This window comes from Pyricularia grisea, assembly GCF_004355905.1.
Source record: "Pyricularia grisea strain NI907 chromosome V map unlocalized Pyricularia_grisea_NI907_Scaffold_6, whole genome shotgun sequence".
NCBI lineage: Eukaryota > Fungi > Ascomycota > Sordariomycetes > Magnaporthales > Pyriculariaceae > Pyricularia > Pyricularia grisea.
Genome location: NW_022156719.1, coordinates 431,701 through 455,074, shown reverse-complemented (window position 1 = coordinate 455,074; position 23,374 = coordinate 431,701). Strand labels below are relative to the sequence as shown.

Genomic DNA, 23,374 nt, shown 5'->3' with positions numbered 1-23,374 from the left:
AACCCCCACTCTGTACATGACAGGTAAAAGTACGTAGCTTGCGAGGTACCGAAGATAACAGGGGTATCGGCGGTGGGACATGTGGGGCAGTGAACACTCTCAGTCTCCATAGTAGGAAACGAATGGGGGGAAAAAAAGAACGAGAGAAAAAAAAACTTGAAGAAGAAAAACGAGGCGACAGACCAGCGATACATGCATGAGAGGAGGACGCCCCATTTCAGTAGCCAATCCTCACCTATCGCATTTTCGCTGCCAGCCGGCCAAAATCTCAGGTATTGAGCTACTCCCTAAAGTCGGTGTGTAGCTGGCGGATCCTCTCCCAGACTTTTTCCGGCTCCCCTCCGGCTGGCATTAGCCTTAGCCACGGTCCGGTATCACGCGTCGTCTACTTTTCTCTCCGGTCTTCCTTTCGCTGTTTCCTTTTATTTGGCCTGTCGCCATGTCGTTCGCAAAAAGTATGCCAGCACAGCGAGTGCCGGCATGGAAACGATTGGGTCTTAAGCTCAAAGGTTCTGCCGACAATGACAGCACATCTTTACTGCCGCCAAGTCAGCCTGCAGCAGTAGCGACAAGCTCCCCGTCGTCCAACATAAGCGGCTACAGCTCCAACAACAAGCGCAAAGACCATCCCGTCAGCAACGGCATCGCCGACGAGGCCTCAGTCAGCAAGCGTTCACGCACCGGCCTCGATCATACCTTCCAAGGGCGCCGCAAGTCTGTGACGTTTGCCGACGGGACCAAGGGATCTGATCCCGTCCCGCCAGTAGCCACTGAGACTCCCTCAAAGCCAAAGTCCAAGAAGAACAAGAAGAAGAGCAAGGGCTCCAAGACCGAGAAGCAGCCGGGACAGGACTTCAAGCCAACACAAATTCAACCAGAGCTCTCCAAGTACCTCCGTGAGTGGGAAACCTCGAGAGAGAACTGGAAGTTCAAAAAGAACTACCAAACGCTACTTATCAAATACGCCTTTACCCCTGAAATGGTGCCAGCTGCCGACTTTGGCATTTTCCTCAAATATTCTCGCGACAGCAAGGGGGCTTCCCGCGACTGGCTCAAGAAGTCGGCAGAGGAAGTTAGGAAGAAGGATCTGGATTTTACCGCCGCAAGTACCGGGGACGTGGCGAAAGGGTCGGAGCAATACCAAAGCCTGCTCGTGACTATGCTACAATCACACCCTGGCAGTGGCACTAATGCCAACGGCAAACGAGTTCGTGGTGACTATAACGAGGAGGATTTCGTCATGGGTGGCACCAATGCCGTCGACACACGTGACCCTGAAGTAACGCAGCGTCTGGTCAAAAGACTTCGAGCAGAGTTGGTCCTCGATGAGCTTTCCAGTGGGGATGATTCAGAAGCAACCATGACGACGTCGACGACGGGAACCTCGGACGCGGATTCAACCCCTCGAGATTCAAAGTTGGCGTCGACATCTGATGCAGCTGTCTTGGGGGATATTGGTGCAAAGGATGGCAGGCGAAAACGCAACCGCAACAAAAGGACACTTGCCGAAGACGATGCGAGCAGTAGCAGTGATAGCAGTGACGACGAGGATGCCGAAGATGCGGATGAGGACGACGATACTTCGAGCTCAGGAACCAGCAGCAGCGGTTCCGAAGATTCTGGTTCGGAGAGCGAAGGGACACTGCTGAGGTTACAGCAACAGCGCGAGGAGCTCGACACTTCATCCGAGTCTTCAAGCAGTAGCAATTCAGATTCGGAAAGTTCGTCCGATGACGATGAGCTGTAGCATATCAATAGCAGACCAACAGCAAACATCAAGCAGTTTCCCCACCTGGTCTCGTTATCATGCGATGCCATCAAGCACTTGTCTATATCCCAATTAGTTCGCCGCACTGGTGGCAGCCCGCTGCAGCTGCCCAACCACTCCCGCGTTGCTGACCATTGCTACTATTGCACTACCTTGTACTATGCTGTGCGAAAGCTTTCTGTTGCAAATTCCCCGTATCCCCGAAGGGTGGCTCTCTTAGTGGTTGTGATATTGATTGTATGCTGCGTCCATATCCTCCTCATCCCTTTTGTTATATGCCTAGAATTTCACAACTTCGAAAGGTTTGTATTATGTTATGCCTTGCTACACTCCCCAGACTGGAGTACTTCTCTCATCCCCACTATTCGAGACGGTTCCTGTACCAGGTACGGCATACCCAGCTGCCGCAAAGCAACCAACTCCGAGAGGGTCATCAAACCCATATCATGACAAAAGAGAAAGAAAAGAATATGCAAATATGACAACGAAATGAAGTTGCGATCAAGTTGATTCGGTCATCGGGACAAGCCCGAGGCAAAGGAAGAGCCAATGGCACCACCGGGATGGTTCCTCAAAAACACGGCAGCCGTATTCGCTGTGCCGCCATGGATTTCCTTTGCCGCAACCACAGCGAGAGCATCACCGAGCGCTAAAGCAACCGTCGTGCTGGCAGTAGGGGCGGCGATGCCGAGAGTGGCAACCTCTGAAGTTGGTATAGGTGCTGGCAGCACAACAACCTCTCCCGTGCGAGATGGCCCAGCCTCTCTTGGTGAGCGGCATGACCCCTCGCTCATGGGTTTCTCTCTCATCACCCGAAGGGCCCTCGCAATCTCGCAAGCCGTATCCGAGGCCGCAGTGATGACCACGACCGGGAGGCCAGGGTGCAGATGCGGCACCAGGCCGAGCAGCTCAGGCGTCCTGCCGCTAAAGCTGACCAGGACAACGGCATCCCGAACCGGATGCAACAGCCCCAAATCCCCGTGCAGAGCCTCAGTGGGGTGCATAAATGACGAACGCAGTGACAGCGAGCTGAAAGTGGCTGCCAGCTTGCGCGCGATGTGGCCAGACTTGCCCACACCGATCATGACCAAGGTCCCGCCCCCGTCGCCGGCTGGCGACCTTGCCTGATTACGGGCGATGACGGACACGGCGCTATCGAATGCCGTCCGGGCGCACGCTGAGGTGCTGTACATGGTTGCCAGTGATGCCAAGGCGGTCGCTTCAGCGCTTAGGACGTGTACAGCACCGGCTAGGCGGTCCGAAGCTACCATGTCAAACGCGGAGTCGGCTGTTGGGGAAGTCCATCCTTCATGGTCGTCATCGGCAGGGCGTGACGAAGGGGAGGGTGGAGCCGTGACTGTGTGGCCTTCTGGCCTCAGCTTTTCGAGTTCAATTGGGGGTGACGGTACTGGTGATGGCAGGTGTGCGGTGGAGGCTGTTGTCTGGGAATGCAGGAGAGGTAGGCCTACGCGGGGTTCATCCAATGAGATGCCGGGAAGCTCATCGATGAGCGAAGTGATACCACGACATAGCGCAGGCCCTGGAGAAGGCGGTGATGGTGGGGACGGGGGTCGCTCGATGAGATGTGCCGGCCGGCCAACCAAGTACACGGCGCTGGTCTGCACTGGACCATGGTTTCTACTTGTGTTATCTGGCATTTTTGGCTGGTGTATATTTGGTGTGTGTGTGTGCGTGTGTGTGTGTGTGCGTGTATCTGTGTCTGTGTGCGCGCGCGCAATATGTGTACATATGTGCGCTCTGCGAGTGTTGTTTTATTTTATTTCGGGAGGTAATATGGGAGAGCAGGAATGCAAACACAGAATAGATAAAATAAAATAAAATAAAATAAAAACAGAAAGGCCTCCCAACGCCCTGATAAAATTATAAAGCGTCCGTCCGTATGCGGTCCCAGCCGTGGTGGGCTTCGGCAGGTGAATGCCTGGTGTATGGCGCGATTTGGAGGATATCTGATGTGTGCCGGGGGTATCCTGTAAGGGGTGGGATTCGAGGTGGGTTGCTTTTAAAAGGCCTATCCTAGCAGGACGACGAACCAAAGGTATGACGGGTACAGCAACTCAACAGTGGCAGTACGAGGTCAACACAACAAAAGGGCCAATGTCTTTGGATCGGGCAAACTATCCAGGGAACGACAGACTTCGATGTCCAGAAGAGGCTTTTGTATATCCAACGGTTACACTCCAGCCGTGAGAGGTACGAGGGAGCGAGGTAGTTATGGGCCAAACCAAAACAAAGAAATGTGAAAATAAAATAAAATAAAATCATAAAGATGACTCGTCCCAGAGATCATATGCGATGGGTCCTTCACATGTCCTACGTAAATACGAAGTAGAGACCGAGAGAGAGAAAGAGAGAGATAGGTGATTAAGTATTTTAGCAAAATAGTGGTTCTTTCCGATTCGCAAGAGGTGGGGGCAAGTAGTCATTCATCGCAAGGGCTTGCTTGCTACTAACAAAAGGATGAAAAGTAAAGTAGGTAAGGTACCTAAGTAGGTAGGTAGGTACCTATTTCGCATGCAGAATTGGGGGGTTGGAGCCTAGAGAGAGAAGACTAAGATCAAACAAATAATAATTAACATAAAATATTTTATCGCATCCTTTTTGTTTTGGTTTGTTTTTTTTGTTTTTAGTTCTCGTCTGAGCAAACCAAAGTCGGCCTTTTGGGAAATGGATCTTGGATGACCCGAACAACGACATGTAACCCAAGCTTAATCACTTGGCTGGTAGTGGGCGGTTACCAGATCGGGCCTAGCAGAGAGAGATTTGTTCCTGAACGTTAGATTCGATGCAGGCAAACGCGATGATACCAAGGCGGGCTGGGTATCGGACAATCGGATAACGAACAAAGAGCGAGCGAGTATGTACAGTAAATCCCGATTTTGACTCGGTCAAAAGATGGCGTGCGTGGGGAGGCTGCTGCAAGACTACTGCACGCTACTGTACCAGGCTGCGCGATGCGCCTGAATTTACATGGATTTGGGGGTCAATATCTGATTGTTCTTCTTCCTAGCAAGGTAGGTTACTTGGCCTGTGGACAAGGATGAATTAACATGTATGGATTGGAAATGGAGAGATACCTGAATTATTAATCAATCGACCACAGGTAGATAGATGGTAAAACATACCTACAGCATGTACTGTAAATGGACCGTAAGAAATGTACCTATTGACCTAGAGGAACCTCCCTACTGGCAAAAGGGGAGGTTCGAGACATGGGAGGCCGTTTTATTTAGTCGAGATTGTCAGTCCATTATCGATGACGAAAGTAATATCGATTGCGTCCTTGACTTTTTTTTTTAACCTTTTTTAACCTTTTTTTAACCTTTATGTTGTATTATTTCTTTTTCCTAGTTGGGCATTCTACTTTCACGCCTGCACCAAAACATTTATCTACCACGTATTCGTGGCATTGCTGCCTGCCTTTTCCTTGCTACCTCATTGCTTGCATCCTGGCAGCAGTCTGATGGAATGCTGGAAGAAAAAAAAAAAAAAAAAAAAAAAAAAAAAAAAAAAAAAAAAAAAAAAAAAAAAACCAACTAACTTGGTTGGCCCACACCCTCCGATTCGCTTGGCTGATCAACTCGACCTCTTTTTTTCTCCCGATCGCAAGGATCCGAGATGGATGTTTTACGGATACCCAGCCATCCACCCAATCCAGACTTGTCGTGTATGAACATCTGTCTATCTGCCTAGAAATAATTTGATATAGGGGTCCATCTGCGGCGCACCATGCACAAAATAATCTTCCCTCTCCGGCCCCAAAGAGATGGAGAGAGAAAAAAAAAAAAAAAAACGGAATTTTTACCAGGAACCAATCTGCCTTTGAATAGAGGACCCAACCAAGCGGGGGACAAATTAACGCGCACCGCAAATTTACCAGCAAATTCTGTCACCAAAAGAATAAAAACTTTCGCAATACTTCCCAACTAACCCGAAAAATCATCAACAATTAAACGCCTTCGACTTGCATAGAACAGTTGTCTTTATTATTACAACTCCCTCCAGCGTTGAGATATGCTGTTGCAAAAATAGTGGGTTTTGCGTTTGTTGTTAATATTTGGTGTATTTCGCGGTGCGCGTTAATCGTTAATCTCTCCCCCACATGCCAACCCACTCACTGGCTTTCATTGATCCTCGTACTTCCATCCCTTTCGCCCAGTCAGCACTGGCGTGGTACTCTGGTGTGTCCGATCAACCAACCCCTGACCAGCCAGTGCGCCTCCGTGCGGTGCTACCCGCCTCCCGCCTTGTCCACGGAAGTACCTAGCCACTAGACTATGTTGATACTTGCTGAGAGTTTGCAAAACGTACGGGTCTTTGTTCGACTAACAGCATGAAGATATGGACATATTCACGGTTGACCTAACAACGAGGAGACAATCGGGTTCTCCCGATCAACGTGCTCTTATATGAACTACTTTCTTTTTCCAATCCCTCCTTTATGTTTTCTTTGCGCCAGAGGAATTGATCTACAGGCTGGCCACGAAAAGTACAGCGATAATGGACAACCGACTTGCGTAGAATTGCCAGTGTTGGAAACACACAGTCGCAGAGACGAGTAAAAATAAAATAACATGACTTTATATTGTAATCCTGGGTGATGGCCCTCATGACGCGCCTTGGGGATTTGTGTTACTTTCGCCAAAACCGAAACTCCTTTCGCTAATAAGAGATGATGTTTACCTTGTGGAAAAGTGTTGACCGAATCAAAACCTGATGTTGAAATAAAAACCCCCAGCTACCTTGATGAGAAAATGGCAACATGTAAACGTAAATTTTAAACGGTAAAAGAAAGTATTTGGGCCCTCGAGGTGTGAGTAGAGACTATTGACTGAAAACGGCGGCCAAGAAACTTTCAAAGATTTTCGTTTTAGTCAGGCTTCTTCGGCCCCGTTCCCGGATCGTTGGCCGAGTTTGGTTTGACTTTGGTGCGGCCAGCAATGGCAATGGTGCGAACGCGCTGGCTCAGGGGTAGGGTATACTTGAGCACACCCTTGAGAATGAGATCAAATTCGTCCTCCACTATACGTTCCCATCTTTCCGTGCCGCCTTCGGTTCCGTTGCCAGGTCGTTGTAACCGAAGACCACCTGTAGAGATTGAGGCTCCCTTGTTGAAGAAAGATCCTTCGAAGGAGAACGGCTGGTCCAGGTCAAAGATCGTGCCCAAGCGCATGTTGGGAGCCGTGTCGTCAGCCGGCTGATCGCTGTTTGGTTCGTCGAGAGAGTCTACCGGGGCCAACGACGATGGCAAGTTACCAGATACCCCACGCCCTCTAACTTTTCGTCTCGATGGGCGAGGCCGGGATGGCTTTGGCCTGGTTTCAGCGGGCCTCCAGTCGGCATCAGTTCCTGCATGCGGCGATTTGGCAAATATTTCCAGGTCTGAGGAATCTACCACGACAACGACAACATTTGGATTTTGTGCCTTGAGCGTCATGTCGAACATGAGCTCTTGTTCGCTCGCGATGACGTTTGCAATCTTGACGAGCTCAACGTTGGTGAGCGGTTGAGACGTGGCAAACATGAAGCCAATGGCCCCCGAAACAACCAGCAGAAGCATAACAGCCAGTACAAGACAGCTGGCCATTCTATTCAGTAACGACGGCGGGTGTCCGTGGAGGTGTTGGCGGTAGGGTACATGGGGCAAATGGTGGCCTCCACCTAGCGAGTGATGATGATAAGAACGAGGCCCTCGGCGAGACCTGTTAGATCGAACCGAGCTGGGCAATAGCGATGCCCGCTCGTCGTCTGCACCTGTTGTGGTCGTATCGTCGAGATCGTACATCCCCATAGCGCCGTAGCCCTGGTTCTTTTTGCCACTTCCCGCAGCATTTCGAGGTGACGACAAGTTGGTAAAGCGAGGACTCGGTGGACCAGGCGAGGGTCGCACAGAGCCGACGGCCCCACTACTACCTGATAGCCTTGTTTTGTGACCAGAACTAAAAGGAGATTCATTGTCGAACAGATACGTATGCCCATTGCCTCCGGCATTACGACCCCAAACGCCAAAATGGTGGTGAGGTTGGCGATGCGCCGTGCCCCGAGCCGAGCCCTGGTTCGACGAGCCTCCCCTAGCATGTCCATCATCCTCGTTGGCATGTAGCATCGGACTGCCGTCAGCCGTTGGGCCCGACCCAGCGTTATTGCTGCTGGTGCTGTAAGAGTTGGAGAACTTCTTCTTCTTGAGTGCTAGGCTAGCTGCAGGAGCATGACCCTCCATGACGCTATGTATAGAGCGCATGCCATTCCGGTCAGCGGCAAGTTGGCTCACCATTGACGCGGCGCTCGGAGTGCGCGAGTGGAACCGGTGGGAGTGCGGCCTGTCGCGGGCATCTGGAGGGTTAGAATCATAAACAAACGTTTCCTCCGAGTCGGACGTGTCGGCCTCGTCGACGGCACTGGCAATCTTGGCTTCGAAGTTATCGGCTTTGGACGATGCTGAATGGAGTGGCCTCAGAGTTAGCAAATGGTTCATTCGATGCAAGGCTGTGATGCTATGGCTTCTAGTTCCCGTCGGTGCTGATGACCTGCGGGGACTCGTGGCATTATCAAAAGGCGGGCCTTGACCGCTCGCAGCCCATGTCGGGGAGAAGATGCAGATGTCGTTCCCTCCCGAGACGGATCTGCTCGATGGATAATGCCTCAGCTGGGGCACGCCGGCCGCATCTGCAGCAATATAGGCATTTGTCGGGCTCATGGTCTCACCGGCACTATTCTGAACCGCCTGCTGTTTCCTAGCCGACTTCTTCTTTTCCTTCTTGGGACGGATCGTCTCGGAGCTTGGCTTCGTCCGCAGACTCCCGTTGGATCCCTGAATTCCTGATGGAGCCAATGCTACACTCGGAATAGATGTAACGGTCTCGGTTTCGACTGTCATGGTCTTGACTGTGCCCTCGCTGGCTTTGTTCTTTGCGCTCCTCGCAAGGTTTGATGTGCTAGACTGCCGACTTATAAGCTGAGGAGGTGCGGACGTCACATTCGATCTTCGAACGGTACCGTATTCGCTTCCACTTTCGGCCTTGCTGGCTTGGCTAGCTAAATACTCGGTAGGATCGACCTGAGAGCTCCCCTCTGCGGCAAGGCTCTCTTGTAAATTCTCCAGAGCAGCGCCGATGGCTTCTAATGATGGTGATGCAAGCGGGCTCACTTCCTGCACGGTTTCCAGGGTTGAAGTTGTAGTATTGGCAGCTCGAGCCGGTGTTCGCATACCCGGTTGTAAATAACCCTCATCGGCCTCAACATCCGAATGGCTCTGATCTGAGGGCAAAGGAGGCGTAGACCTTTGAAAATTGACGACGGGGGGCTTGTTCAATATAGGCGGCGGGGATCTAAGACGAGGCGAGACCGGCCACCTGGGCAAGTCACGCTGCGGCTCGAGAACGAGAGCGGTAGGAGACGTTTTTTGGGGCAACGAGGACCTGGGATTCGGTTCGGCCGAGGTGGGCATGAGGGTGGGCGTGGTTGCTCCAAAGAGGTTCTTCTGTTGCAGTTGTGCAGACACGCCGTTGTTACGTGTCGCGGCCCTAGAATCGTTATGGCTGTTCTTGCGCGAGCGCGTCCCGGAGCCTGCGGGATTCCTCGCCGCGGCAATAGATTGTCTTAAAGACCTGGTCGGAGAAGGCTCCCTCGAGGGAAGTGGAGAGCTTGTGGCTGAGGAGACATTGCTTGATGAAACCTGCGGATTGGCATCTGCTCGATCCATGGCGAGAGGATGAAAGTTGTTGGATTGGAATGTAGGTTGCTAATAGACCTTGTCATGCCACTTGCTGCTGAAGGGGACTTAGCTTGCAGGACGTCTTGGGCACTGGAGAGGGCGAATCATGTTGGACGGAATGCCATGCACCCCGTCTCGGAAGGGTGATGAGTCTTGACGCCCAATGCAATGCAATGTCAAATGCGGTGGTTGATTTCGAGTGATAGATGGATGGATGGCGGGTGAGTGTGGCTTGTTGTGAAGGTCCGGACCGAACGAGTAGCGCAGTTTTTAATCGTGGAGTCCTTCGCAGGTAAGGTACCTTGAGTGCAAAGCAGGTAGGTAGGCGTAGGTAAGTACCGCGACTGCCTGGTAGGGTAAGGTACCTAGGCAGATTTATCTGTATGTACGGAACGGAACGAAACGCAGCAAGTAGCACCTTTCGATCAATATTTGAAGCAAACACGCCGGTATCCCGGAAGAATAGGTGAGGTGTCAAGAAGTAAAAATTGCCAAAGGAAAAAAAAAGGTGACAGAAAAGAAAAAAGGAAAGCACAAAAAAGAGGCAGTCGACAAAGGGGAGCAGTAGCGTCAGAGCATAGAACAGGCCGAGCGCTCAGTACCGAATTTGTGTTGTGTCAAGGGATCGGTTGAGTAGCGCTGGGATGCAGAATTACAGTCAGGGCAGCGAAAATGGATCATGGCACCCGAACATCAATGATGTCGACTCAAATGGTGCCTGTGGTGTGGTCAGTCTGTCTGTGGGTGGGCGGCTTTGGGTGGATCAACTGGGGCTCTCTCTAGGTACTCGTAGCACACAAGAAACATGGAGACAGACATGTACTGTATGATGTGGCTTGCATTTGCCAGCTTCGGTCCTCCTCCCGCGACGCCCCCCTCTCTGACAATGGAATGGCCTGCCAGCGACTCTCGCTTATGATTACATGTGTACTGGACCAAGGGAGAAAGTTGTTCTTCATTTAATTACAGTACCACGGAATCCGATCTATAGTAGCCGGTTGAGCGCTGTGAGATGGCAAGCCACCGGCATTGATTACGTTGATTGATCTAGGAAATTAGATTCAAGGCAAGCCCCGATACTCCATATGCCTTTGCAAATTCAACCCTAAGGAAACAATTTAAAAACATGCCTTTGGAGTGGAAAAATCAAAATGCCCAACAGAAAAGGGTAAGGTCACTTTTTCTTGAGTACTGGCCCGCCTTGCAGGGTTTTTAGCCTAGGTAAGGTATCTACCTAGGTAGGTACGTCTTAATTACGTACCAACGAGTTATTATTTACCTCACCTAGGAACGTTAGGCACCCGGTTGAACGCATCATCGACAACGGTGAATGCGAACAGAAACTTGCCGGCCCACTTAGGTAAGGTACCAACCGTAAGGTTCGCCGTAGCGACCTCCACTGAACACCATGTGCGACGGTACTGGGGAAAAAAATCCACACATGTCCCTTCTGCGTCCGAGTCGCGGACTTTTTATTCCGGTCCCACTTTTTGGCAAAACCGACACTTTGAAGTCAATGAATTATGCTGAGCCAACATTAGGTACATAAATTACGGTGCTTTCGTGGAGCTTAACATTTCGCCCCTTCAAAATGTCGCATTTATCAATTTTCAAAGGCTGTGCCAACTGTGTCTTTCTTAATATGTGCAGGGTTTGTTTACTTTTATCTTATTTTTTATACTTCGCAGTTGTGTGTGCGTGGGCGTGTGCATTCTTTTCTTCTTCATTTGCATGTTCCACCCTTTCAGTCTTTCATTATCTTTTAAGTCGTGCGAGATGAGATTGCCCAACTGAGCCTGAGCTGCAAAATTATCCGCAACAGAAATCTCATACTCCTCTTTGGCGTTGACGGTTACCCAGGCGTCGTAAATAAAATCTTTCTTTGCGTGCTTCCTGTGGGATTTATTTGTTATCTCGGCTCATGGAAGGCTTTTTTTACTTTCGATTTGCTGGGGTGTGGTATCCATCCTACCAGTAGAACGTTTGGTTGCTTCGGCGGTCAACATCATGGACCCATGCCAGCCATAGACGGTAGCATTGACACGTGGTCCAGCCACAATCGACCAACCCGTACTCCGTACCTCCCAGCGATCCCGGGCAGGTACGTACCTGGTTTCAGTGCAGTGAGGGAAATGAAGGCTCCCACTCTACCAGTCAGACGGGACCCGTAAGCCGTAATGTAAGGTTTACCTATCATCAAACACGTCTGGGACCTGGTGGTGGTCTTGAATACGCTCAACCCAGAAATCACAACCATTAGTCTGTTTCGAGAATTTTTGGGCGTTGTTGGATTGCAGCCTTTGCGTATACCTAGATAATTTGTTGTTCCTACTGCTGTTTTGGTGTGGCTCGTCAGCCGGTCTTGTGATGTCTGAAGCCGTGGGGATCGATTGATGACATGTCATCAAACGCCTGCTAAGGAGGTACAAGCCGGGTGGATCATATGCGCAGGAACCCGGGTCGCCATAGGTTCCCAATAGAACCAAGCCTCCTCGCACAATGACGATCGCTCATGGGTCCTGTACCCATGGCCAGGTACCGATGTACTACTGTAGGTATGTAGACTGTAGGCAAGATACCTAGTTACCCTACCTACCTTAGGTAGGTAGGTAGGTAGGTCCCTGGCTCAAAACCTATCATGTGTTCAGCCACTTACTTGTTCATTTCTGAAAGTTACCTACCTACGCGTGTACGGCCTCATTTGTGGCTGCTCTAATTTTGAACGCGTGGCTCTTCTACCCAGGTACCGTTACCTTCAATATCGCCTTTCCCTCTTTTTCCTTTCTTCCTTTTCTCCCCTCCTCTGCGCATGCATCAATATGATCCATGTATCTTACAATTATGTATATTTTTAAGATTGGGTTGCGTAACTGTTATTCATTTACCATGAGATACATCGGCTCTAATTGGCACTTATACGACGAGCCTGTAAAATGGCCCAACGCCCTGTAAATTAGCTGTATGATGTGACTAGTTTCTGCGTTGTAGAATATCCTCACCCGATAGGCCTCAATGGCTCATGTTACTGTTTTGGCCTGGGCCCAAAAGTTCTCCATCTTGACTCTAGCCAGTACCTCTCTTGCTTCGGCATCAGTTTCACACACCTTACTGCCCCATTTCCTGAAAGCTCTGGTCTTAACTTCACCCTCGAATACAAGCTTGCACTGGTTGTCCGACATGTCTTTTAGCCCGCCTTTGTCGTCCTCGGGCTTCAGCCAGTCTCGCGAGACTCCAGCTTTCGCCCCGTCTCTGTCTCGCGACGGCGTGTTCTCAGTCCAGTTGATACGATTCAGCATGAGCTTCTTGTATTTGGCGATGCTCCACGCACCACCTTCAACGATGACAATGCTAAACTTGGGGTGCATAATGCAGATGCCGGTCAGAGCGTGCTGCTCAGCGTTGACGGCGATCTTGTACCGATGCTGTCCATTCGCCAAGCTGTTGATTTTGAAAACCAGCAGGTGAAGGCCTTTTGATGCGTCCTTTTCCTGGTTTGCCGCAAGCTTCTCGTGCCGTTGTTCCTTGGTAAGCTTGCGCTCTTCGTTCGCCTGAAGATGGCCCTCGTGTCGCTTCGCGACCTCCCTGTTGACCTGCGCCTCTACTGCTGTCGGGTCCTTCACCGCCTGATCCGCAAGTACAACCATCATGTTGTTCCTGGTAATTTTTGGGGGCTCCGGCGGCAACAAGCCCAATCGCACTTTTGCCTGCTTTTCCTTGAGATCTGCCGCACGTCGTTGTCTCCGCAGTTTTTTCTGCTCTTTTGCTGTGAGAAACATTGGCTTTGGAGCCGGCACATTCTTGTCCTGTGGAGGCTCCAATGCGACTGGGTGTTGTATCAGCTCCGTGATGATGCTGTCGTCAGAAGTGATCCGCAACGTGCTCTCATCATCTATTCTGTCATAATTCTGTCCATCTACCAGGCCCTCGTCCCACCACTCAATATCAGGAGGCTCCTCGATAAATGTTACAGGAACATCAAGATCCTCGTCAATCCCGGTCTTGCGTGTCTGCTCCGCAATGCGCTTCTTCATTGCCTCGAGGGCAGCTTGTCTTCGAAGCGCATTGCCCTGGGCGATGTACTTTCCCTTCTGATTGAAAACGAGATGCCGCGGTTCTCGCTGTTTCGTAGATTGCCCGCCTGTTGCAGCGGTATCGAGGTAGGGATTGCTCTGACGGTCTCCAAACCCCGCGCCCGCCCCGGATTCTGAACTCTTGTGTCCATATTTTGTGCTAGTCGCTCTGTTGGAGCTCAAAGAAAAAGACCGTGAGTCGGTGGCCCTGCCTGACGATTTGGGCTTGTTCAGCTCTTCGAGCATTGGATGTAGGCCGACATTGAGGCCGCCCTTGGCTTTGCTGCTACCAATAGCTGCTGCGACTCGTGCTTTCAGGGCGGCCATTTTGTCTGCTGCTGTCTCGGGCTTCTGTACTCGAGATGCAGAGTCGGGGCGAGGCCCCAGCCCGGGGCTGTGGCCGCGGTCCATAATAGCGGCACCGAACGGTTCGAGGGTCGTGGGATTGAATGCGATGACACCCACTCGTTCAGATGGTTGATTGTTGACGGCGAGGTCAAGAAAGAGGTGGGAATTGCGCGGTCCCAACCAAGGTAATATCAAGCCCAGGTACTTCGATGTTTTGCGTGTCAGACTTTCGCTGTTCTTGAATATTTTTTCTTCTCTCTTTTGTTTCTAGTTGTGTTGTCTTTTGAAATCAAACACCGCCCTACCTAGGTAGGCATCCTTAGGCTGGAGAGGTGGCAGGTGCTGGTGCCGGTCCGTCTTGAGAGACGCGCTGTGACGCCACAGCGACTCGCACCTAAGCAGTCAAACTCGGCCCCACTTGGCATTCTGCCCGCCTCCACCGCCAAAAAAATCGTCTCGGAGCTCATCGTCGACGAGTTCCCCGCTGGATTGTTCGCAGGCTGTAGTATTCTGGACAAATCATGTGAAGTCGGCTCTGAGACGAGCAGCAAAACTTCCCGCGAGTTGTGCACCCGTCATCTCGTCGCCCGCTATGAATATCTCACAGCCTGTCTCGTCGTCCATCGACAGCGTTTCTTTCGAATTGCTCTCGGCCGACGAGATCAGGGCGTTTTCGGTGCGGAGGGTCGAGAATGACAGCACCTTCGATACTCTACTAAATCCCGTGCCCGGTGGCCTCTACGATCCTGCTCTAGGAGCATGGGGTGACTCGGTATGCGCGACCTGCAATCTCGGCCCATCCGCCTGCCCTGGCCACCCGGGTCATATCGAGCTTCCGGTCCCTGTCTACCACCCCGTCTTTATGGACCAGGTCCTTCGTCTCCTGAGGTCTCAATGCGCATACTGTCACAGATTTCGCATGCGTCGCAGGGATATAAATCGATACATTTGTCTGTTCAGGCTTCTGCAGTACGGATTACTTGCCGAGGCCAAGCACCTTGATCTGATCGGCGACAGCCTTGATAGTGTGTCTGAAGGTGACAGCCCAGAGGGCGAACATTCCGAGACCGAAGATTCTCAAGGCGGTAAGACTACTGAGGATGTAGTCATACGCAAACGGAACGCCTATGTCCGCCAGGTGCTCCAACAACACCAGATTAGCCTCGGCGAGATTCGCAAGGGCAAACACGAGGGTGCTTCTGAAATGCGAAGGGATCTTGTGAAGCAGTTTCTTCAGGACATTACCAAGTCGAGAATCTGCGCCAGCTGCGACGGAGTCTCGCCGACATATCGCAAAGATCGATTCGTCAAGATCTTTGAGAAACCCCTTTCGTCCAAAGACCAGGGCAAGATGGCTCAAGGCCGCTTCAAGCTGCGCGACGCCATGGCAATCCGCCAGAAACCCAAAACCGACGAGGGCTATCAATCGGATGAGGCAGTTCCGGATGCTGAGCTCCCATCGGAGGAGTCCTCCGGCGAAGAGAGCGTCAACGGAGATGACCTTGACGAGCAGGGCAACTTAGTGAAATTGCCAAAGACCAAGTCCAACAAGTCCGACGCGGCGCCATCACAACGATATCTCAGCGCCCGGGAAGTCTTGGAGAGGTTAGACTTGCTGTTCGAAAAGGAGCAAGAGGTTCTCAGCCTCTTCTACAATTCAAAACCCAGTCACAAGAGCACCAAGCAAATCAACGCCGGATTGTTTTTTGTGCAGACTCTCCTGGTCCCGCCAAATCGATTCCGGCCAGAAGCACGAACTGGCGACTCGCAAATCAATGAGGCACAGCAAAACAACCTTTACAAGGCAATCTTAAAGGCCTCTACCAAACTCACCCAAATTTTCCGCGACTTGCAAAACCCTACTTCCCTGCTGTCGCAACGCCATGGGAAGGACACGACAGTTCTTCACGAGGCCTGGACCGAGCTACAAGATTGTGTCAACACCTTGATCGATAACACCAAGAGCCCCACGCAGGGTGCTGCGGCAAAGGCGCTCGAAGAAGGCATCAAGCAGAAGTTGGAGAAGAAGGAGGGCCTGTTCAGAAAAAACATGATGGGGAAGCGAGTAAACTACGCGGCTCGCAGTGTCATATCCCCAGACCCTAACATCGAAACCAACGAGATCGGCGTGCCACCAGTCTTTGCGCGCAAACTTACCTATCCAGAACCCGTCACAAGCCACAATTTCAGAGATATGCAGCAGGCCGTCATCAATGGGCCTGACAAATGGCCTGGAGCGGCAGCCATTGAGAACGAGAATGGTCAGATCGTGAATTTGAGGAACAAGTCTCAGGAGGAACGCGCTTCTCTTGCCAGCCAGCTTCTGGCCCCAACAAGCAATAATTCTGGAAATATGCGCAACAAAAAGGTGCACCGTCACATCTCGAACGGAGACGTTGTCCTCATGAACCGTCAACCAACCCTCCACAAGCCATCCATCATGGGACATAGGGTTCGAGTTCTTCCAGGCGAGAAGACCATCAGGATGCATTATGCCAACTGCAACACATACAACGCAGATTTTGATGGAGACGAAATGAACATGCACTTCCCCCAGAACGAGGTCGCGAGGACAGAGGCACTGCAGCTGGCTGACACGGATCATCAATACATATCTGGCACGCAGGGCAAGCCGCTCCGAGGCCTCATCCAGGATCACTTGTCCGTTTCAGTGGCTCTCTGCAACAAGGATACCTACCTGGACCGCGGTGCATACCACGAGCTCGTCTACAATGCTCTACGTCCTGAGAGCGGCCACATTCTGAGGGAACGCATCGAGCTGGTGCCACCAGCGATCATAAAGCCCAAAGCCCGTTGGACCGGAAAACAAGTCATCACAACAGTTCTGCGGAACATCAGGCCTCTTGATTGCGGCGACCTCTGGATGACGGGCAAGACTCAGGTTCCTGCACACGCATGGGGTGTCCACACCGAGGAGGGCCAGGTTTTATTCCGTGACGGCGAATTCATCTCGGGCATTCTCGACAAGGCGCAACTGGGCCCCAGCTCTGGTGGACTTGTACACGCCGTCCACGAGGTCTATGGGCCGGCCATCGCCGGCAAGCTTCTCAGTGCCATGGGCCGTCTGCTCACCAGGTATCTGAACATGCGTGCATTTACTTGCGGCATGGACGACCTCAAGCTTACACCGGAGGGTGAGGCGGATCGAAGACATCTTATTGACTCACGAGCACATCTTGTGGGACTTCAAGTGGCAGCCAAATATGTCAGCCTGGACCAGCACCAGCCGGCGAATGATGACCCAGAGCTCCTGCGACGACTTGAGGAGGTCATGCGAGACGATACGAAACAGGAAGGTCTCGATGGAGTGATGAATTCTGGAAGTAAGGATTTGTCGCAAGACATTACAAAAGCCTGCCTTCCCAAGGGCCTTGAGAAGCAATTCCCCAAGAATCAAATGCAGGCCATGACCATTTCAGGAGCGAAGGGTGGACAGGTCAACGCAAACCTTATTTCGTGCAATCTCGGTCAGCAAGTTCTGGAAGGCAGGCGAGTGCCCCTGATGGTCAGCGGCAAGTCTCTCCCCTGCTTCAAGCCCTTTGAGACAGATATAAGGGCTGGCGGCTATATCGTCAACCGTTTCTTGACTGGCATCAGACCACAGGAGTATTATTTCCACCACATGGCTGGACGTGAGGGTTTGATTGACACAGCCGTCAAGACTTCGCGCTCAGGTTACCTGCAGCGATGCCTGATCAAAGGTATGGAGGGCCTCGAGATCGGGTACGACAACTCAGTTCGTGATGCGGATGGCTCTCTTGTGCAGTTCTTGTACGGTGAAGATGGTCTGGATGTGACGAAGCAGAAATACCTCAAGGACTTTACCTTCATACTGCACAACATCAAGTCGGAGCTGGCACAGCTCAACATCTCAGATCCTAGAACGCTCCCATTGTTTGAGCTTCGCGATGAGATCTTGAAGCAGAACAAGTCCAACTTGAAGAAGGCCAAGGCAAACCCCAGGTTCTTTACTGGGGAGCCAGTTAGCTCGATGCTCAATCCGACACGTTACGCCTATGCGACGTCGGAGAGGTTTTTTGATGCCATGTCTTCTTATGTCAAGGAGAATCCAGACGCACTCATCAAAGACAAGGACGAGAAACTCAGGACCTCTGGGCCTCAGTCTTCCTCACTGGTTCGTCTCAACCGCAAGGCTGCCGAGAAAGTTCTGTCGGCCAAGTACATGCGATCTTTGGTGCACCCCGGCGAGGCTGTTGGTATCGTGGCCGGTCAATCCGTCGGAGAACCGTCAACGCAGATGACACTCAACACGTTCCATCTTGCAGGACATTCAGCCAAGAACGTTACTCTGGGTATTCCGCGTCTGCGAGAACTGCTCATGACCGCAAGCTCCAAAATTTCAACACCTTCCATGACACTAATACTTAACGAGGAGATGTCGCCGGCAGATGGCGAGAGGTTTGCAAAGGCCATCAGCATGCTCCCACTTTCGCACGTCGTCGACAAGGCCACCGTTTTTGAGCGCGTCGGCACAAGCGTTAACCATAAGCTTGCCAAAATGTTTGACGTGCGGCTGCGGTTCTTCCCCTCAGCTGAATACACCAAGACCTACGCCATCACTACTTCCGATGTTCTAAACACGGTAGAGACCAAATTTATGAATACCCTGCGCAGGCTTGTGGCCAAGGAGATTAAGACAAAGGGCTCCAAGGAAAGTGCCGCCACCCCGGTGATCGGCGAGAAGGTCGGCACGGTGGAGATGGCTGCACCTAACGCGGGTGAGAACGGGCGTCAAGATGAGGATGACGATAGCGACGAGGATGAGGGAGATGCGACCGCAGATAAGCAAAAGGCCAACCGGAGCGAAGCTGTATCGTACGGGCCCAACGATGAAGAGGATGATGTAATCCAAAATCAACAAGAGCAGGAAGCCGAATTCGAGGATGAAGGCTTCGGTGGAAGCCCCCCACCAGAGTCGCACAAATACAGGACTGACGACGATACCAAGAGATATATGGAGCTCGACGATGTTGCCCAGGCAAAGGCTAAAGACAGAGAGCTGCGGGTCCGCGATAAAAATCCAGAATGTACGAGGTTCCGATGTGACGAGACGTCTGGCGAGTGGTGCGAGATTACGCTCGAGTACGACATTGGGATCCCAAAGATTTTGATGCTAAGCCTGGTTCAAGATGCCGTCCGCAAAGCGCTCGTGCAGCAAATACCAGGTATCAAATCCGGTACTTTTGTCGCTGGTGAAAAGGTAACGGATCCCTGGACGGGCCAGGATAGGGATGTCTCGCTTGTGCACACTGCCGGCTCCAACCTGCGCGCAATGCAGCAATACGGATCTTTTATCAACCCAAACCGCATATCCACGAACGATGTGGCGGCTGTGCTCGAAATCTACGGTGTCGAAGCTTGTCGGGCCAACATCATCCGTGAACTGCGTGCCGTTTTCGAGTCGCACGCCATCACAGTGGATAATCGCCACTTGAACCTGATTGCCGATCATATGACGCGCAGTGGCGGGTTTACGCCCTTTAATCGTATGGGACTTAGCGGCAACGTAAGCCCTTTCACCAAGATGAGTTTCGAGACAACATTGGCGTTCCTGAAAGACGCCGTGCTGGATGGTGACTGGGATGACTTGTCGACGCCCAGTGGACGGCTCGTAATGGGTAGACTAGGACACGTGGGTACGGGCGCGTTTGATGTCTTTACACAGGCACCTATGAGTCACTTTGATGCGGTTGCGGCCACTTGAGTGTATAGATGCCTAAACGCATCGAGATTCCGGGGATAGGTGAGGAGGAGGATGGAACCTGTATGTATGTGGCTGTATGTCTGTTCGGATTTTTTTTTAGAATGCTAGACGATAACTGCAATTTGCTTTCGTTTCTCCTTGCGGCTTGCATATTGGAAGCATTTGATAGTCTTGGCCTTTTGTACCAAACAATTGTCATCATTTCAATATTCAACCAGTTTAGGTAGTTAAAAAAATCTACTTTTAATCTCGGTATCAATACTGTCGCTGCCTAACATTGCGCCACAACTAGGGCGATGTTACACAGGCGCGCTGCTGTTTTCGAGGACAGTTTCACTTCCTCAAGGGACTATCGCCTCGCGACAAAGCAGGTTAATTATCGCAGTGACATGAGCACATCAAACGTGAAGACGGTTTATTTAGTTGTTCAGTGTTTTGTCATTCATCGCCGGGAGGGTGCGTCCAGCTTCTCTCTCGTGCTGTCGCCTTGGTGTGCCTAATGTACAGCCTCTCCCATAAAATCAAATAGTAAAAAAAGAATAAGGTAGTCGCAAACGCCATATTATCCGCCCATGTTCCCAGTAACGACCCAAATCACAGTTCTCCCTGTGGAATCATAACAAAAGCCAAAAGACGCGTGAGGAATGTGATGAGGAAAATCTAGTTGCGCTCGCCGCGGAGGCGACGGGCCAGCTGGATGTCCTTCTGCATAGATTGTTAGTTACTGTGTCTTGTCTTTATTTGGCCTGTGGTTCGCGTGCGTAAACTTACGGATTGGATGGTGACACGCTTGGCGTGGATGGCGCACAGGTTGGTGTCCTCAAAGAGCGAGACGAGGTATGACTCGACCGACTCCTGGAGAGCGCCTATGGCAGAGGACTGGAAGCGAAGGTCGGACTTGAAGTCCTGGGCGATTTCACGAACCTGCGTGCGATGATATTGTCAGCGGATGCGATAATGATTGTGGTTGTTAAACGCCGATTAACGCGATAATAGCGATCGAAAAGAAAAACTTACCAGACGCTGGAAGGGGAGCTTGCGGATCAGAAGCTCAGTCGACTTCTGGTAGCGACGAATCTCACGAAGAGCGACGGTACCGGGCTTGTAGCGGTGAGGCTTCTTGACACCTCCGGTGGAGGGAGCGCTCTTGCGGGCGGCCTTGGAAGCGAGCTGCTTACGGGGAGCCTTGCCACCAGTGGACTTGCGGGCGGTCTGCTTTGTGCGGGCCATTTTAATTGATGTGTTTGATGAAGAAGTAAAGATTTGATTAAGTCGCGATCTTTGATGGCGAAAGGCGATGTTGATTGATGAACGTTGTTGATGGTTGGTCGGTTGAGTGGGTGATGATGATGCAGGAGAGAAGATTGGGCAGTGGTGGGGAGGCGGACGAAAGGTTTAAGTAGGAAGCGGAGCCGGCAGTCACGGGCTGGCTGATTTGATTTTCACCGGGTGGCGTGGGGCGGTGGGTTGTGAGTGAGCGTGTGCGCGCCTGAAAAACTCGACCATAAAAAAAAATCGCGCCTGTTTTTGGAAAGCACCGACCGGGGTTTGGTTTGAGTGCCAAAAGGTGTCAGATTTGACTGGTAAAAAAGCGGGTAAGTTTGGGACAAAACAGAGGGCCCCTGGACGCAAAAACCCGCCCCATTGATAAAAAATCGGAACTGGCCCGAGCGTTCAAGACATCTTGCAGCGCTGCAACTCCACATGCAGACGTCCTTATTTCGGTTTGCAGATTTTTGATTGGATAGTTTGTCAACCGAATTAGGAAAGGTCATTCCCCCACGAATCACATTCTGCCAGCGCAAGGCTGCTTTGGTGCTTCCTTTGACGCGTTCCAGTTTGCAAGTACCAAAATCACTGCAGGGGTGGATGGAAAGGGTGAGGCGCGACTAGGCCCATGTTGGTCGCGTCTGGTTATAGTGTTCTATCGAACAGCTGCAGGTGCGAGGCAGGCTCCAGGTACTACGGTGCACATGATAATTTTTAGAGTATCCGTAAAATCAATACTGTTTAACCAACTAACTTTGGTGCCTTGCTTCCCTTGTGTCCATATCATCTTTGTGAGCAATGACATACACCAAAAACCATGGCCGTCGGTATTTGGGAGACATCCGACGCGTTACACCACGAGTAGCATTGTCTTATGGGGGTTGAGCCACCAGGTCTTGGGTTTCTTTCCTCATAATGTGGTTCGGAATGTGGCTTGCCTTCAAAGTTGATCCACTGCTTTACAATAATCAGGACCAATCAAAATATTCGAGCGCTTCTGATATGCGGGGGGCTGGTAAAGTGCCGCCAATGTCTGTGCCGAAAGCGAGCAAAAAGAAGAAAAAAACTTAAACCAAGGGTGCGCGCAGGGGCCTTTGAGTGACGTGCGTGCACGCGACAGGAGCGTTTGGGTGGGGCCGCAACCTCCAAATCACTTGGGCTGACTGATCCGCGTCACAAACCATCCTGTACTTAAGAAGAGCTTCCCCACGGCCGACTTCCAAGTAGTCTGCATCTCAATCATCTTTCTACTCCAAATCACACCAAACCATACATCCAACTTCGCCCTAGCTCCTTGGATTTCAAGAGCTGTCTTCAGCCTCCTTTTTCAAATTCTCTCAATCCACCAAAACTCTCAATCAAAATGACTGGACGCGGAAAGGGCGGCAAGGGTCTCGGAAAGGGTGGTGCTAAGCGCCACCGTAAGATTCTTCGTGACAACATTCAGGGTATCACAAAGCCCGCAATCAGGCGTCTGGCGCGTCGTGGTGGTGTCAAGCGTATTTCTGCTAGTGAGTATCCCCTTGTTATCGGTTTGATATGGAGACATGTTTTTAGTTCCTCGGCCGTGTTGCTGACAATGTGTCCTATTCTTAATAGTGATCTACGAGGAGACGCGTGGTGTTCTCAAGTCGTTCCTTGAGGGTGTCATCCGTGATGCTGTCACCTACACCGAGCACGCCAAGAGGAAGACTGTTACGTCGCTCGACGTTGTCTACGCTTTGAAGAGGCAGGGCCGCACCCTGTACGGTTTCGGCGGTTAGACGCGTTTTTCCTGTTCACGACTCTTCTTTTTCCTGTCATGACCTCCGTTCTGGGATTTTTTTACACTTAGTTTTTGCGTGCGCCTGGGTGCGCGCTGTGGGTAGCAGCCACTTCATGCGATGGGCTAGGGCAAGTGGGTTGAGCGAATTTTTTTGGGTTTTGGTCTTTGTCTTCGGTTTATATTTGTCTGTACCATAAGGGGATACGTCAATCCGGTGTTTAGTGAGGATGGTAATTGATTCCCCCGTCCGCCTTGGAGTTTGAGGCGGTGCGCACTTCATGCTGTTTTCGTTGTCTTGGCTCTGGTCGTTGTCCCGTTGGTTGTTGCACGTTCGTGATGTTGATGTTTTGTACTCGGGTAGAGTTTTGTTCCAGGTTTGATAAGTATGTTCTCTTCGCGCCTTACGTAAATGTGTCTTGTTGTCTTGCAGCAGGGAATTTCGGCCGTTTGTCTATTTAATAATTCAGTCGGTAAATGCAGAGCTTTCTACCTGCAACACATCCTCTGAGCTTTGTGGCATTTTGTGAAAATTATATACTATTGGGTATGTGGATTGTCCTGTTGCTGCCGATTGGAAACCCGCCATCTGTACTACCGAGCATAATCGAGTACTGGTGATTCTTATTTATTGTCTTGGTTGATGTTTGTCGTCGGAAACAAGGTGGCGGCAAGCAGC

The 23,374-nt window shown here is 51.3% G+C and overlaps 7 protein-coding genes across 7 annotated transcripts; 3 read left to right on the top strand and 4 right to left on the bottom strand.

The window, feature by feature from the left end:
- Window positions 1–439: 439 nt before the first annotated feature.
- PgNI_08080 (uncharacterized protein) lies at window positions 440–1,747 on the top strand (the record flags this gene model as incomplete). The annotated part of the gene is made up of 1 exon (XM_031128080.1): window positions 440–1,747. The coding sequence occupies one exon, from the start codon at window positions 440–442 to the stop codon at window positions 1,745–1,747; it is 1,308 nt and encodes a 435-aa protein (XP_030979129.1).
- Window positions 1,748–2,283: 536 nt separating this feature from the next.
- Window positions 2,284–3,426, bottom strand: PgNI_08079 (uncharacterized protein; the record flags this gene model as incomplete). Its single annotated transcript, XM_031128079.1, has 1 exon — window positions 2,284–3,426. The coding sequence occupies one exon, from the start codon at window positions 3,424–3,426 to the stop codon at window positions 2,284–2,286; it is 1,143 nt and encodes a 380-aa protein (XP_030978597.1).
- A 3,230-nt stretch (window positions 3,427–6,656) lies between these two features.
- PgNI_08078 (uncharacterized protein) lies at window positions 6,657–9,488 on the bottom strand (the record flags this gene model as incomplete). Its single annotated transcript, XM_031128078.1, has 1 exon — window positions 6,657–9,488. One exon carries the CDS (start codon window positions 9,486–9,488, stop codon window positions 6,657–6,659), a length of 2,832 nt encoding a protein of 943 aa, XP_030978596.1.
- Window positions 9,489–12,517: 3,029 nt separating this feature from the next.
- Window positions 12,518–13,981, bottom strand: PgNI_08077 (uncharacterized protein; the record flags this gene model as incomplete). The annotated part of the gene is made up of 1 exon (XM_031128077.1): window positions 12,518–13,981. The coding sequence occupies one exon, from the start codon at window positions 13,979–13,981 to the stop codon at window positions 12,518–12,520; it is 1,464 nt and encodes a 487-aa protein (XP_030978593.1).
- Window positions 13,982–14,510: 529 nt separating this feature from the next.
- Window positions 14,511–19,664, top strand: PgNI_08076 (uncharacterized protein; the record flags this gene model as incomplete). The annotated part of the gene is made up of 1 exon (XM_031128076.1): window positions 14,511–19,664. One exon carries the CDS (start codon window positions 14,511–14,513, stop codon window positions 19,662–19,664), a length of 5,154 nt encoding a protein of 1,717 aa, XP_030978592.1.
- Window positions 19,665–19,911: 247 nt separating this feature from the next.
- Window positions 19,912–21,415, bottom strand: PgNI_08075 (uncharacterized protein). Its single transcript, XM_031128075.1, has 3 exons — window positions 20,682–21,415; window positions 20,436–20,588; window positions 19,912–20,369 (listed from the first exon to the last, which is right to left on the bottom strand). Exons 1-3 carry the CDS (start codon window positions 20,892–20,894, stop codon window positions 20,325–20,327), a joined length of 411 nt encoding a protein of 136 aa, XP_030978595.1. The 5' UTR covers window positions 20,895–21,415; the 3' UTR covers window positions 19,912–20,324.
- A 631-nt stretch (window positions 21,416–22,046) lies between these two features.
- Window positions 22,047–22,728, top strand: PgNI_08074 (uncharacterized protein). The gene is made up of 2 exons (XM_031128074.1): window positions 22,047–22,444; window positions 22,533–22,728. Exons 1-2 carry the CDS (start codon window positions 22,297–22,299, stop codon window positions 22,694–22,696), a joined length of 312 nt encoding a protein of 103 aa, XP_030978594.1. The 5' UTR covers window positions 22,047–22,296; the 3' UTR covers window positions 22,697–22,728.
- The last annotated feature ends 646 nt before the right edge of the window (window positions 22,729–23,374 follow it).

Bases quoted from the DNA above. Each gene is read 5' to 3' on its own strand.
- PgNI_08075 (XM_031128075.1), bottom strand. From the start codon at position 20,894: ATGGCCCGCACAAAGCAGACCGCCCGCAAGTCCACTGGTGGCAAGGCT. The intron at 20,589-20,681 runs GTAAGTTTTTCT...CATCGCACGCAG, and splicing joins AGCTCCCCTTCCAGCGTCTG to GTTCGTGAAATCGCCCAGGA. The intron at 20,370-20,435 runs GTAAGTTTACGC...CAATCTATGCAG, and splicing joins AGCGTGTCACCATCCAATCC to AAGGACATCCAGCTGGCCCG.
- PgNI_08074 (XM_031128074.1), top strand. From the start codon at position 22,297: ATGACTGGACGCGGAAAGGGCGGCAAGGGTCTCGGAAAGGGTGGTGCT. The intron at 22,445-22,532 runs GTGAGTATCCCC...TATTCTTAATAG, and splicing joins TGTCAAGCGTATTTCTGCTA to TGATCTACGAGGAGACGCGT.